This window comes from Lissotriton vulgaris, chromosome 1_1, assembly GCF_964263255.1.
Source record: "Lissotriton vulgaris chromosome 1_1, aLisVul1.2, whole genome shotgun sequence".
Classification (NCBI taxonomy): domain Eukaryota; kingdom Metazoa; phylum Chordata; class Amphibia; order Caudata; family Salamandridae; genus Lissotriton; species Lissotriton vulgaris.
Genome location: NC_141685.1, coordinates 404,568,605 through 404,585,359, shown reverse-complemented (window position 1 = coordinate 404,585,359; position 16,755 = coordinate 404,568,605). Strand labels below are relative to the sequence as shown.

The 16,755-nt window shown below is 52.0% G+C and overlaps 1 protein-coding gene across 4 annotated transcripts in view; it reads right to left on the bottom strand.

The window, feature by feature from the left end:
- The window catches only part of SSBP3 (single stranded DNA binding protein 3), a 360,221-nt gene that overhangs the window by 45,773 nt on the left and 297,693 nt on the right, over nt 1-16,755 (bottom strand). For all 4 annotated transcript variants that reach the window (XM_086952603.1, XM_086952611.1, XM_086952618.1 and 1 more), the window contains one exon: nt 11,981-12,051. In XM_086952603.1, the coding sequence (XP_086808729.1) occupies nt 11,981-12,051 (71 nt within the window). The remainder of the gene's footprint in view (nt 1-11,980; nt 12,052-16,755) is intronic.

Sequence of the window (16,755 nt, the reverse complement as noted above, 5' to 3'; positions counted from 1 at the left end):
ACACACACACACACACACAGAGAGCCACACACACACACACACACACAGAGAGCCACACACACACAGAGCCACACACACACACAGAGCCACACACACAGAGCCACACACACAGAGCCACACACACAGAGCCACACACACAGAGCCACACACACAGAGCCACACACACAGAGCCACACACACAGAGCCACACACACAGAGCCACACACACAGAGCCACACACACAGAGCCACACACACAGAGCCACATACACGCAGCGAGCCACACACGCAGCGAGCCACACACACGCAGCGAGCCACACACACGCAGCGAGCCACACACACGCAGCGAGCCACACACACGCAGCGAGCCACACACACGCAGCGAGCCACACACACGCAGCGAGCCACACACACGCAGCGAGCCACACACACGCAGCGAGCCACACACACGCAGCGAGCCACACACACGCAGCGAGCCACACACACGCAGCGAGCCACACACACGCAGCGAGCCACACACACGCAGCGAGCCACACACACGCAGCGAGCCACACACACGCACCGAGCCACACACACGCAGCGAGCCACACACACGCAGCGAGCCACACACACACACACGCAGCGAGCCACACACACGCAGCGAGCCCCCCACACACAGCGAGCCCCCCACACACACACACACACACAGAGCCACACACACACAGAGAGCCACACACACAGAGAGCCACACACACAGAGAGCCACACACACACAGAGAGCCACACACACACACAGAGCCACACACACACAGAGCCACACACACACAGAGCCACACACACAGAGAGCCACACACACACAGAGAGCCACACACACACAGAGAGCCACACACACAGAGAGCCACACACACAGAGAGCCACACACACAGAGAGCCACACACACAGAGAGCCACACACACAGAGAGCCACACACACAGAGAGCCACACACACAGAGAGCCACACACACACACACACACACACACACAGAGAGCCCCCACACACAGAGAGCCCCCCACACACAGAGAGCCCCCCCACACACAGAGAGCCCCCCCACACACAGAGAGCCCCCCACACACACACACACAGAGCCCCCCCCCCCACACACAGAGCCCCCACACACACACAGAGCCCCCACACACACACAGAGCCCCCACACACACACAGCCCCCACACACACAGAGCCCACCACACACACAGAGCCCACCACACACACAGAGCCCACCACACACACAGAGCCCACCACACACAGAGCCCACCACACACACAGAGCCCCCCACACACACACAGAGCCCCCCACACGCACACAGAGCCCCCCACACGCACACAGAGCCCCCCCACACACACACAGAGCCTTCCCACACACACACAGAGCCCCCCCCACACACAGAGCCCCCACACACACACAGAGCCCCCACACACACAGCCCACCACACACACAGAGCCCACCACACACACAGAGCCCCCCACACGCACACAGAGCCCCCCACACGCACACAGAGCCCCCCACACGCACACAGAGCCCCCCACACGCACACAGAGCCCCCCCCCACACACACACACAGAGCCCCCCCCACACACAGAGCCCCCCCACATACACAGAGCCCCCACATACACAGAGCCCCCCCACACACAGAGCCCCCCCACACACACACACACAGAGCCACACACACACACACAGAGCCACACACACACAGAGCCACACACACACACAGAGCCACACACACACACAGAGCCACACACACAGAGCCACACACACAGAGCCACACACACAGAGCCACACACACAGAGCCACACACACAGAGCCACACACACAGAGCCACATACACGCAGAGAGCCACTTACACGCAGAGAGCCACACACACGCAGCGAGCCACACACACGCAGCGAGCCACACACACGCAGCGAGCCACACACACGCAGCGAGCCACACACACGCAGCGAGCCACACACACGCAGCGAGCCACACACACGCAGCGAGCCACACACACGCAGCGAGCCACACACACGCAGCGAGCCACACACACGCAGCGAGCCACACACACGCAGCGAGCCACACACACGCAGCGAGCCACACACACGCAGCGAGCCACACACACGCAGCGAGCCACACACACGCAGCGAGCCACACACACACACACGCAGCGAGCCACACACACGCAGCGAGCCACACACACACGCAGCGAGCCCCCCACACACAGCGAGCCCCCCACACACACACACACACAGAGCCACACACACAGAGAGCCACACACACACAGAGAGCCACACACACACAGAGAGCCACACACACACACAGAGAGCCACACACACACACAGAGAGCCACACACACACACAGAGAGCCACACACACACACAGAGAGCCACACACACACACAGCCACACACACACACACACACAGAGAGCCACATACACACAGAGAGCCACACACACACAGAGCCACACACACACACACACACAGAGCCCCCGACACACAGAGAGCCCCCCACACACAGAGAGCCCCCCACACACAGAGAGCCCCCCACACACAGAGAGCCCCCCACACACAGAGAGCCCCCCACACACAGAGCCCCCCCACACACAGAGAGCCCCCCCACACACAGAGAGCCCCCCCACACACAGAGAGCCCCCCCACACACAGAGAGCCCCCACACACACACACAGAGCCCCCCCACACACACACAGAGCCCCCCCACACACACACAGAGCCCCCCACACACACAGAGCCCCCACACACACACAGAGCCCCCCCACATACACAGAGCCCCCACATACACAGAGCCCCCCCACACACAGAGCCCCCCCCCACACACACACACAGAGCCACACACACACACAGAGCCACACACACACACAGAGCCACACACACACACAGAGCCACACACACACACAGAGCCACACACACAGAGCCACACACACAGAGCCACACACACAGAGCCACACACACAGAGCCACACACACAGAGCCACACACAGAGAGCCACACACACGCAGAGAGCCACTTACACGCAGAGAGCCACACACACGCAGCGAGCCACACACACGCAGCGAGCCACACACACGCAGCGAGCCACACACACGCAGCGAGCCACACACACGCAGCGAGCCACACACACGCAGCGAGCCACACACACGCAGCGAGCCACACACACGCAGCGAGCCACACACACGCAGCGAGCCACACACACGCAGCGAGCCACACACACGCAGCGAGCCACACACACGCACCGAGCCACACACACGCACCGAGCCACACACACGCAGCGAGCCACACACACGCAGCGAGCCACACACACACACACGCAGCGAGCCACACACACGCAGCGAGCCACACACACACGCAGCGAGCCCCCCACACACAGCGAGCCCCCCACACACACACACACACAGAGCCACACACACAGAGAGCCACACACACACAGAGAGCCACACACACAGAGAGCCACACACACAGAGAGCCACACACACACAGAGAGCCACACACACACACAGCCACACACACACACACAGCCACACACACACAGAGAGCCACATACACACAGAGAGCCACACACACACAGAGCCACACACACACACACACACACACAGAGCCCCCGACACACAGAGAGCCCCCCACACACAGAGCCCCCCACACACAGAGAGCCCCCCACACACAGAGAGCCCCCCACACACAGAGAGCCCCCCACACACAGAGAGCCCCCCACACACAGAGAGCCCCCCACACACAGAGAGCCCCCCACACACAGAGAGCCCCCCACACACAGAGAGCCCCCCACACACAGAGCCCCCCCACACACAGAGCCCCCCCACACACAGAGAGCCCCCCCACACACAGAGAGCCCCCCCACACACAGAGAGCCCCCCCACACACAGAGAGCCCCCACACACACACACAGAGCCCCCCCACACACACACAGAGCCCCCCCACACACACACAGAGCCCCCCACACACACAGAGCCCCCACACACACACAGAGCCCCCACACACACAGAGCCCCCACACACACACAGAGCCCCCACACACACACAGAGCCCCCACACACACAGAGCCCACCACACACACAGAGCCCACCACACACACAGAGCCCACCACACACACAGAGCCCACCACACACACCACACACACAGAGCCCACCACACACACAGAGCCCACCACACACACAGAGCCCACCACACACACAGAGCCCCCCCCACACACACAGAGCCCCCCACACACACACAGAGCCCCCCCCACACACACACAGCCCCCCACACACACAGAGCCCCCCCCCCACATACACAGAGCCCCCACATACACAGAGCCCCCACATACACAGAGCCCCCACACACACAGAGCCCCCACACACACAGAGCCCCCACACACACAGAGCCCCCACACACACACAGAGCCCCCCCACACACACAGAGAGCCCCCCCACACACACACAGAGCCCCCCCACACACACACAGAGCCCCCCCACACACACACAGAGCCCCCCCACACACACAGAGCCCCCCCACACACACACAGAGCCCCCACACACACACAGAGCCCCCCCACACACACAGAGCCCCCCACACACACAGAGCCCCCCACACACACAGAGCCCCCCACACACACAGAGCCCCCCACACACACAGAGCCCCCCACACGCACACAGAGCCCCCCCACACGCACACAGAGCCCCCCACACGCACACAGAGCCCCCCACACGCACACAGAGCGCCCCCCACACGCACACAGAGAGCCCCCCACATGCACACAGAGCCCCCCACATACACACAGAGCCCCCCACATACACAGAGCCCCCCACATACACAGAGCCCCCCACACACACACAGAGCCCCCCACACACACAGAGCCCCCCACACACAGAGCCCCCCACACACACAGAGCCCCCCACACACACAGAGCCCCCCACACACACAGAGCCCCCCACACACACAGAGCCCCCCACACGCACACAGAGCCCCCCACACGCACACAGAGCCCCCCCCCCACACACACACACACAGAGCCCCCCACACACACACAGAGCCCCCCCACACACAGAGCCCCCACACACAGAGCCCCCCACACACACACAGAGCCCCCCACACACAGAGCCCCCCACACACAGAGCCCCCCACACACAGAGCCCCCCCACACACAGAGCCCCCCCACACACACAGAGCCCCCCCCACACACAGAGCCCCCCCCACACACACACACACACACACAGGGCTCCACACACACACACACACACACACACACACACACACACACACACAGGGCCCCACACACACGGCCCCCCACACACAGGCCCTCACCCACACACAGGGCCCCCCCACACACAGGGCCCCCCCACACACACAGGGCCCCCCACACACACACACACAGGGCCCCCCACACACACACACACACACAGGCCCCCCCCACACACACACACACAGGGCCACACACACACACAGGGCCACACACACACAGGGCCACACACACAGGGCCACACACAGGGCCACACACACACACACAGGGCCCCATACACACACACACACACAGGGCCCCACACACACAGGGTCCACCCCACACACACACAGGGCGCCCCACACACACACACAGGCCCCCCCACACACAGGGCCCCACACACACACAGGGCCCCACACACACACACACACACAGGCCCCCCCACACACAGGCCCCCCCCACACACACAGGGCCCCCCCCCCCCACACACACACACACAGGGCCCCACACACATACTCACGTGAATGGTGAAATGAAGACGTGCTCATGAGGGCAGTGAAGCAGTATAATTTAAAATGCTTACTAGCCACCTTTAGTCCCGAAGAATGACCCCCGTGTTATACGTTGTCCCACAACAACGTGAGCCAACAAAAGGAAATGTTGACATGGATGTAGAGATGTCTCCGCCCACACTGCTTGACAACTCGTTAGCCTCCTCCCTCGCCCCCAACATCAAATATGTCCAATTCCTGCAACACCTAAAAGTGATTTCTCCTGACATGTAGAATGTGTTCAGTTGTGTTTTTCCCTACTGACATGCAACTGGGGATAATACTACTTTCAAAAGAAGAAATTGAGAATCAAAATGAAACATTTCAGATTTAATCTTCGAAGCGAGTGTGGGTCTTACACAGTAACGCCCCTACTCCCTTTAACCCCTGTCTCTAATGACAAGGGTCCCGTCCCTCTACCTCCTTTTGATCACTCCTGCCCACAACAGGAAAATCCCCCTATTTAGACTTCCCGCTGTGGGCATATATTCCTTACTCACTCCTCAAACTCCTTGACTGCCCTTGTTCTCACTCACCGCCGGCTCACGGGGTTCAGCACCACTCATGCCACGCAGAGTCCGCTGTGCCAGCCGCGCTGCCCAAGCTCCTGCTGGGGCCGAGCACAGTAGGAGTAGCCGCTTCCCTACCGGGGAGGCCGTGTCTGACATGGTGCCGAAGGGGAGTGGAGCACTGGACGACGGGTGCAAAACCCAAGCAATAAACAGGGGTTGGCGGGGGTCACAAACACAGAAACCCTAGAGCTGAGCAGGCCTTCTCTCAAACCGCCCGACTCCAAACACCTCTGCCAATCATCGCTGCCTCTAACCATAGAGAGCGTGGCCCGAACAGAGCGTCGCAGGAGAAGCGCATAAGGGCAGAGGGCCATACAGCGACCATAGAGGCATTGGTGGGATAAAACGTCTTATGTGTTCTTTGATTTGGATAATATTAGTCAGATCGTTTCCAGCGTCCAGGAAGATAATACTTTGTACTGACCTGCAAGCCAATAGAGTGTTGCTGCAATCAATACCCTAAATTCAGAAGCGTTCTGCATTCGTTTTTTGCGACGGACATGATCCTATCGTCGGTGTTCCAAACCATTCACTTCAATCCGGTTTCGTTTTGCGTTTGAGTGGTCAGAGGTTTGGTAAGATTCAAAAAGGCGGTGGGCTACGATAATTACACTCTAAGGGCCTGGTGTGTGAACGTTTGCGAAACTGTAAACAATTGCAAACTGGTTAGCGAGTTGTGTGTTGTACCACGGGTCGGACCGTAAGAGTTCTGGCACACTTTAAGCATCGTATATAGAAACGCATTCCTGTAGTTAACATTGAGTTGGTTTTAATGTCTTGGAGGCATTAAGTTGCTTCAAAGCAATGTTAAATGTTTGCAAACCATAAAATAAAAGTAAACAAGAGACATGAGCTGTGACTGCGACCACATTTCTCCGAGGCAAAGCAGAAATGCCTCAGAGAAACCAGCGTCATTTTCAGATTCAGGGGCGTGGTTTCCGTTCACTCCTCTTCCCATTGGCTGGAAGGTAAAATTCCAGCCAATAGGAAGACGAGAGAACGAAAACAAGAAAGAAGAGAAAAAACACGCCTGAATCTGGAAAAGACGGGGCTTGAATCTAGTAACGCCCCTCTCCTCCAATGGCTGGCCTCCGTTTAGGAAGCCAGCCAATGGAGAAGAGAGGCGGGTTCAAGCCCCCTTACTAAGAAACATTAAATCTCGGAGCTCCGCCCACTGCTTACGCAGTGCGACGCTGTCCTTGACCTAAAAATGCAATAGGTCTCGCCTTCGATTAAGTTAAAGCCATTTGCTTTGCTATACAATACCATTTGCAAAGCAAATAGCTTTAACTTAATCAAAGGCGAGACCTATTGCATTTTCAATGCTTGTTCTTCTAGCAGTCCGTGAGACTAAGGTATATTGTTGCTCTCTCACTTATGTACTGCTTCCACCTTAGAATTCACTGTCCCACTATCTGAGTTGCTCCTCACGCCAGATGTTTTTTAACCCTCGCTCTTCCTTGCTGCCCAAACACCTACTGCTCACATTGATCAGCGGCATTTACATCCTCGTCCCACCCGATCCACCATTGCTCCTCCACCCCCCTCTAATTTGTTTTAATGTTTTCTTTTTTGGGAGGTATGAAATCTGCAATTTGCTGCCAGGCCACAGCTTTCTGCACACATTGTATTAATTTTTATTTAGCACTCTTAGATAGGTGTCCATCTGCCATCTTGGAAAGGTAAATAAATACATGACAGTCGTGTCATGTTGTTCGCAATTTTAAAACTTTTGTGCACAATAAGCCTGTGACAAAAGAACAAGTCACCTGAGTAAATTCTGTTGAGTGTGGTGCACCCATTGGAAATATACGTCATGTGTAGATTTCAAATAATAAAATTTATAGATTTTTTTTAATGTTTTGACAATCGGTCCACAGGAATCTATGTGATGGCAAAATATGCCATTAAAAATTGCCCTGAGCAGTCTTAAAATTAACGAAGTGCATCAACATTTTTGGAAAATCATACATGTGACATTTCCAGCTCATTGTCATGTGTGCATTTGCATGTACAAGCACAGACATTAGGAGACAGCATACAACAGACTGGGTTGAACAGCTATCTCCAGATTTTAAGACTATGATACAGTATGCACACAATACCGCTAGTGCCTTCCTCAGTACGTAATGTACTGAATTCTGGAAGAACAACCAGGGCCTTTATGCTCCAACAGGTGGATGGTAGGCAGTTAAAACATGGCCTTGGGCAAAAAGACCCATCCACAATAGACCTCGCATTCAAAAGGGACTCTGAAGTTCTGAATATTAAAGTAACCCAGCACCTCGGCACAATGTCTACAGCCACTGAGAAAACTCAGACATGTATAAAAAGGCCTGAGGGCCTGCCAGAGGGGTTGCAACTGCCTTTTAAAGCGGCTCTGCAGCTAGTCTGGATCAGTATTTCGTTCCTGTTCTTTCTCTTTTCCATCATGGCTGTTTCTTTTTTTCCCAATCTTTTGTTTCCGAATGTGTAATGTTTGATGGTATTTCCTTTTCACTATCTAATGGCTTCAGGATGTTGGAGGTGAGTCACAACAAAGTTGCATTTCTTTCCCCTGGGAATGTTACGGAGGAGAGAGGTGCTGTTGCTAGAGTGTAAGTTGAGGGGAGTGAGGGGGGGGGGGGGGGGGGGGGGGGGGGTTGAGGGAGCAGTGGGCTTTGGGGGGATGAAAGTACAGTTAGACAGAAGTGTAGGCGAGATGCAGCCTGCAGATGGTTTATGGCTGGGCCGCTAGTATTAAGGACACGCAGACAGCAACCTAGTTTATTTGGGTTTGTGAGAATGTTAATGTGGTGATACGCGCAAAAGGTAAGGTGTCACTACGAACGTAGGCTGAAACTGAAAACAAAACGTGAAGGCAAGGAACGTAAATACATACAGACGGTAGCAAACATAACCAGAAGAAGTAACGCGATGACACGCTTACTGTGTTTAATGTACAATTAAAGTACTAAAGTATACCACAATGCGTATGTACTTGTACAAAAAAAAAAGAAAATGAGTTTATAGCACTGTAGATACTGGCGGAAGTATAAATGAAAATGAGGGCTTCATTAAGCTAGGCAACAACGTGTCCCACGCCTGGTTAGGATTCAAGTCAGGGAATTGGATGGGGCTGTGTGTTGTTCTGCGGGTCAGGCAGGGTTGCGGGTGGGGTTTGGCACAGCAGGGATTCTGGACCATACGGTGGAGACGGATAGGTGCGAGGCTTTGGCCGCCAACATGCAGCGACACACAGGATATACGATGGGGCAAGGATGAGAATGTTGCAGGGAGGTGAAGGGCCCGTGGATGGCAACGGGGCAGCAATGTGGATATGGGGGAGGGGTGGGTAATGTTCGTTGCTCATAGCGGCGGGGGGCTGGGGGAGAGGCTTAGGGGTAGGGGTGGTGCTCGTGGGGGAGGCTGGCCTCTCGGGATAGGTTTGAGAATGGTCGGTTGGGCCCACTGGACCACAGGGGGCAGTGGCGGAGACCAAAGTGGGTGCGATGTGGCCCTATGGGCAGGGCGGCTGACTGGAGGTCGGCTTGACATGCGGTAATACTGGGCAAATGAGTCAATGACCTCAGGCTACCAAGGGGAGGTCTTTGGCCTGGGGGTTATGTACTGAGTATCGGAGTGGGGAGCGGCGAGATGGCATGCAGAAGGCCCATTTTTGGAGTTGTTCATGCTGTAGGTGGGCGCAAGACAATAGCAGGGAATGGCAGGGTAGAAGGGGAGGCGAAGGGGCCCGAGGCTCGCTCGGACCTGCCTGCTTTGGAGCAGACGAGAGGAGTTAAAATATCTGAGTGGCTAAACATCCTGTGATCCTGGGCGGTTCATGTGTCTCAGAGTGGCACAGGGAAGGTGTTGGTTCGGTGGTGACGCAGCATGGGCAGCATCAGACACTTCAGGTCGGGGGCGGTTGGGAGGAGATTGAGCGAGGGAATGGGAGTTAAGGGGGTGAGCATGGGGGCCTCATTTCGCCAACTTAAGACAGGACAGTTAGGGGTCTACTTACATGGCTGCCCAGGAGGTAGTTTTTGCAACATAACAATAGAGTCTGGCCGGTTAGGATCCATTGGGAGTTCCCCCCACATCTTGGGTGGGGGCGCAGGAGAGTTGCAGCGCCAGGCACCATAGGGCGCAGCAACACATGGGAGGCGTCATTGGGGTGGGGGAGGGGGGCGAGGGAGAGAGTGGCACTAGCACGGGGATGTGAAGGAAACAGTGGGTGGAGCACACATGGGTGCAGACAATCTCCCGCCGGTACCCGGAAATAGACTTCACCGTCCTGGGAGTACTATTACAAGGAGACCGGCAGTTAGGGGAGGCTTCACAATACTATTGAGGTGCCTCATGGCGAGCTCAGTGATGCGTGGGGATGGAGGGTAGGTTGTTCACGAGAATGAACATATCGGATAAGGAGACTAGGTTCAGTAAACAGATGACCAGCGCCGGTACAGAAGACCAGAACCAATATTCGGTGAAAGGCTACCTCATGTTTTTAAAAATACATAAACAGAGCATTATGATGGAAAGATTTTACAATTATGCCACCAAACCCAAGTTTGTGAAAAAAGCTTCTAGAAATGTGCCCGATGCAGATACTTGCTTTTGTCCCTATAAAACGAAAATGTACCTTACACTGCACTTCACCAGAAACAAGCGCGGCGCAGCCTCGAAAGTGAAAGAGGTTCTCTTGTCTTTATGGGGACATGTATTTAAACACATGGCCCCATAAAGATAAGAAACCTTTCCAGGCAGAAGGAAGGCAGACGAACCCGTCCAAGTGGGCTGTCTGCAACAGAGAAAAGTCCACGTCACAAAAAGCTCTTTCCCAATGGCTGGCCACCGTTAAGTATAAATTGTGACGCCGGCCAATGAGAAAGAGGGGTGGGCTTAAAGCCCTTTACTGAAAGCCCTCTTAATCATGAAATCTCGCCAGCGAGACTACTTATGTGCGCAGCCCACGCCAGCCGAGACCTAAAAACTAAGGAACAAATTAGGGCATGTTCTGGACAGGTTTTGAAAAAGGGATGCAAAGCTAATGTTGTTAGAGCTGTATTCTAAGCTTCCACTAGTTTAAAAGGTTTCTTGACCTACCACTACACAATAAAAGGACAAAACAAGTTGAGAAATAAAAGCTGAAGCATGAAAATGTTTGAAAGTGCATTATACAGACTACTTTTTATATTAAGAAACAGACAGTTTACCATACAACAGTAAAGTCCAGAACTTCCCAATAGTTAGTTAATGGGTTTGCTTTCACATCAAGGACTTTTGTTTGAATGGAGCCCGTCAAAATACAAGGAGTGCCCAAACCCATTCTGCACCCGTGCTCCCACTCACTTCTTTGGGCAAAGACTAATATTTAAAAGCTAAGAGAAGAATCACATGAGTAAAGTTAATTAGCATATATAGGCGATTTTGCATTCATGACGCTTCCATCAAGTGGGTCACACAGGAACAAAAAAATGCAAAGTCCTGGAGAATCCTAAAAATAAGAAAGAGCTTCCAAAAACATCTCCCAGAATTCACTGAATATTAGCTGCCTGACTTTTTTTCCTTCTTGCTGACAAATAGCAGAAATCAATTAAACATGTCTCATCTTATCCAGCTGATAAGCTAATTATGATTTGTTACGGTATCAGACACGCAAGTTATGAGAACACAGACTCACGTTCGATCGACTGCCTCCAGGCGGTACAGGATTAATCATTGTGTAGATGTTGTCACTTGAATTTGTTGAATCTGTAAAACAGGGAAACACATTAAGTCAGGGTGATTAATTAGTTTCTTAATTAAAACAACTTGTTGCACTTGAACTCCTTCGGCATTTTAGCACCTTACATTTTCTCTAAGTACCACCATTTTCTGGGTAATTTGTCTTTAATGAAGATTCACAAAGGGTATAATTGCAAATATTAAAGTGTAAAAAAGTACATAGTTGCTGAACCGAGGATTAACATTTATTATAACACAAGAGTCACACAACGGGAGCTAAGCAGATGCAAAGGCTACTGTATGGTGCTCAACACCAATCCCCATGACTATTTAGAGGGCAGAAGGGTATGAGATGGGGCTATAAGAATCAGCTTTGCTTTAGCAATGCAGGAAAAGAACAATAAGAAGGTGAATTATGATCCAACTTATAATATTCAAAATATATAGAGGGGCGTGAAAAAAATGAATGTGTCCATCTGTAACGCAACTGGTGCTAATTTAAATCGCTCCGATACCTTCGGGTCTAGTTTGCGCTATATAAAAGTAAAATAATAATAATAATAATTAGTCTTGCACAGGACATTTCCAGATCACATGAATAGTCAGTGTGACACCAGAGGGAAAGATATATCCTAACTCTACAGGGAACAAACATTTACACTTGTCTGTATGACCCTACCATCTGCCCTGAGCTGTTGGCCTAGGTACTTGCACCCCAAGGGCCCAATCCTTCCCTACTTTCCCTCGATCCCCATTTGGGACTTGCCGTTGAGGCGCATTGACTCTGCCCCATGGACCTATGTTGCAATCACACCGGCGGGTGATTTCTACAACAAGGGCAAGTTCATGCCATTCCAAGAAATGGTTGAGACGCAGGGACTGAATGCTGGTCAGTACTTAACATACTGGTCCATGCGACATGGAGTAGCAGGGAGGCTGAACCACCAATGTCACATGCCTTAAATACATTATTGACAGCCAACAGCACACGACCTGCCATCACATTCTTATACTCTGCCCTCAACACTGGTCCACCTGATTATGAAACGAGGACTCTCACACCCACTCCTGAATCCTGCCTACTGGGATTATGACCCCGGGTGAAGGGAGACAAGCACTTGCACCACTTCATTGACCTGATTGTCATTCTGTTTAAGCGGAACAGAGCCATGGCTTGGACGCCTCCTGCTCCTCGGGAGATTCGGGGATGGCTTCTCGTGCTGCTGTTGTGGATCAGAGTTGAGGCACACACTCAGACTACTTCATATGAAGGGTGATTCCCGCACTGGGGGCGAAGGTTAGGAGACGTATTTGATTGCAGTTGAAGCCAAAACCGATGAACCACCACCATGAACACACTGCACAACGCACACACTCACCCATGACACTCCGACATGCGACACCATGATGGCCATACTGTCATTCCTCTCTACACAACAATGCACCTTAACCATCGTGCCACCCCCATACATTCCCTGCAATGGCCCCCTCTATGTAAGACCGCCCAACCTTGCAGTCGTCCTCCACCGACCCAGTTCTTCCTCAACTCTGTGCCTGTGGCACATTCAGCGACTACCGAACCCGCATGTAATGGTGCACACTCTTGCTGGCATGTTGTACTGGTCACCGCTGTAAATGTGGAGTGTGAGCTAACTCACTATTTTATAACCTGTATCTCATGTGGAGCTCAGAGCTCTCAAATTGTTGAACTATTGTTCTTCTCTGCTTCTTCTTTCTCTCCCTCTATTCCCCCTCCCTTCCTCTATCTTTTCACACAGTAGGCCACACAGTACATCCTGTATAATTTACTATGAACTGTACAATGTACTTGATATATCAATGCTGAACATGTACCTTGAAGCTTTAATGTGCATGTATGTTTTATGCTGAGAGCTACATTAACATTTGTTGCAATCTGAGTTAATAAAAAACATTTTTTTAACTTGAAACAAGTTTCATGTCTTTAGATAGACAGAATTCCTAATGAAATAAGAATGTAAACCTAAAACCAAATTGAAATAAACAATGCAACAAAAAACTAACTGACGTGAAAAGGGACTGTTCTTTTCCAATCGTACCCCCTTTCACAAGCCTCGCGGTTTCTCATGAGGTCGAGCCTACCAGACAAAAGACCTACTGTCAGTGAGCTTAAAATCCACCCATTGATTACGCAATGGTTGGCTTTATCAATACTCATTTCCCTGCATCTTATTCAATGGCTTGCAATGTCTATCTTGTGTTTGTCCCTCGCCAGGAACACAGCTTCTTTGTGTCCTTCCACTGTTCACTTTCAGGGAGCTACAATTTTTCTTTTTGCTTGAGCATTCCATGAGAGTGCTTGTGTTTTCCAGCTATCTCCCTTGTGTGCTTTTCCCCCCCTGTTCCATGTTGCTCATCTTTACCCATGTGCTTCTCTTTCAGTTCATGCTCAGTGTTGCTCTCGGTTGTGTGCTTCTCCCTTTGCCTCAGTTCTCTCCCTTGATGAATCTCCTTGACCTAGTTGCTCCCTTCCTCATCTGCCTCCTCCAACCTGCTATCCTGCTATGCTTACCCACTCCTCTGTTGCAGCCTCCCTTCCCAAATCAAATCCATATTTGTTTATTTGAAGGAAAGACAGCAATAAGCATGCAGCCATGTCATTGTGCCATTTTTCTTTATGTTTCTCCTGTAGAGCATTTGCAATGCCAATGCTGTACATCATGAACAAATGGAGCTGGCAGAGTCAATATGTATCAAAGGTGTGATCGATTTGCTCAGCCAAAGGTTGTCTTTACATTCTTAAAGTAGTTTAAAAAATAAATCAGCCTTTCATATATCAACTACACATGCATCAACCAATGGACAAAGAAGCCTACAAAGAAACCCTGAAAAAGAACCATACCTATTGTGGAACACCAAGCTCCGAAAATGACCCTTTGGCTGCTTTCCATTACACTCTACCCCAGCCTGAACAGTCCCCATTGCCCCAGAGACTACCAAATAACTCCTCCCCCTGGACCATGTAGCCCACCGATTTCTTTTCTACCCACCAAACTCGGCAAGTGCCTATGTGTTGCGAGCCTTGAGATGGATAAGGCACTCTCTAATTCGAAAACGATTAAATAAATAGAGCTGAAAGTGCAGCCTTAACCCCTTCTGTGCTAATGATGGAACGGTTCCATCATAAGCGACTGTGGGCGTGTACTCATGAAGGAACCATTCCGTCATGGCTTCCATCCATGGGGGAAGCACTGGTGCTACCCCCCCCCCCCCACGGGCAGCCCATCTACCCCCTTAAACAGGGATGGCAGTGGAAGAGTTTCCGCTGCCACTCCCGACCCTCTTCAATACAATGTCAGCGTGCATGGTGCGCACAGCGTCATCAGGAGCCCGGTAACTGCTGGAAGCCATTTGCTTCCAGGTGTCTGGAGAGGAAGGTAGGTTTTTCCTGCCAGGGGAAGGAGGGGTTGTTTTATTGTGCCTAGAGGCATCGGAGAAGAGGTAAGAGTTTTTCCTCTCCCCAGATGTCTCTGTGCAGGGCATTCCTGCTGCATGATTGCGTATGGGGCATCGATCATGCAGCAGGAATGCCCCCACTAGGCACCAGGGATTTTTTTGGGGAAAATGAAGCGACCCCTTGGGCAAGGGTCGCTTCCAAAAGGGTGACGTTATTTTCACTATTTTCGGCCCTACCCTGGGGACAAAACGGCCTATTTTTTGGCCTTTGTCACCAGTAAAGGCAGAAAACCCCACCCAGGGATGTTGTTTAGTAGTGCATGGGGGCAATCCCTTTGGCAAGGTTCACCCCCCAGTTGTGTTTTTTTTTTTTTTTTTTTTTTTTTTTTAGACTTGGAGACGTTTTTTGACACCCCTCCCTGCCCCATCGGCAGATCTGCCCCTTTTAAAGGCCCATCTACCTCTGGGAGTGGGGGAAGGGGAGGGGGGTGGCAGGATACCCACTAGAACCAAGGATTTTATTTTTTTGTAAATGGAAGTAACCCCTTGGGTAAGGATTGTTTCCAAATGTGAGCATTTTATATCGGCTGATTGAGTTCCATCTGCCCTCAGGGGATGATGGGGTTGCAGAAAACACCACTAGCACCAGGGATTTATAATGTTTGTGTATGTTTATGCATGTGTCCGTTTTCAATCTCCAACCCCATCCCCAATCCTCCGGGTGGGCAGATCGGCCCTATTTGAAGGCCCATCTGCCAGGTGGGGGTTAGAAAACCCATTAGCACTAAGGATATGTATATATTTATGTGTGGTTGTGGTCCCTTGGGTAAGGGCTGCCCCAATGAGATGAGGCATCAGTTATTAATTACTTTTGGCAGTTGTTCTGTCCTTGGTGGCATATTGGCCAATTGGGTAGTAACATAGATTGCTATAATGTTAATTGTTTTATATCTTGTCAATTGCAAGTGTAATGTTTTATTTCTCCTTTTTATTCTAGTTCAAGGTATTTGCACTTTTTTTAAAAACATTTTTTATTTCAGTTAATCAACCTGACACAATGGCAATCATGACATTTTTTTTTACATTTACGACTTTGGTACACAATGATGCTAATCTAGTACACATTTACTATAATGGAAGCAGTACATTACTCTTTTCATTACCGTGATCTAATTCCCCCATGCACCCCACTCCAAACTCCGCCTTCCTCTTCGTCAGAACTGTTTATGTCATCCACTGGCAACGGGTCGCATATCTCTCCCCGAAATATATGCCAGGGAGTTCAAATTTTGTTCC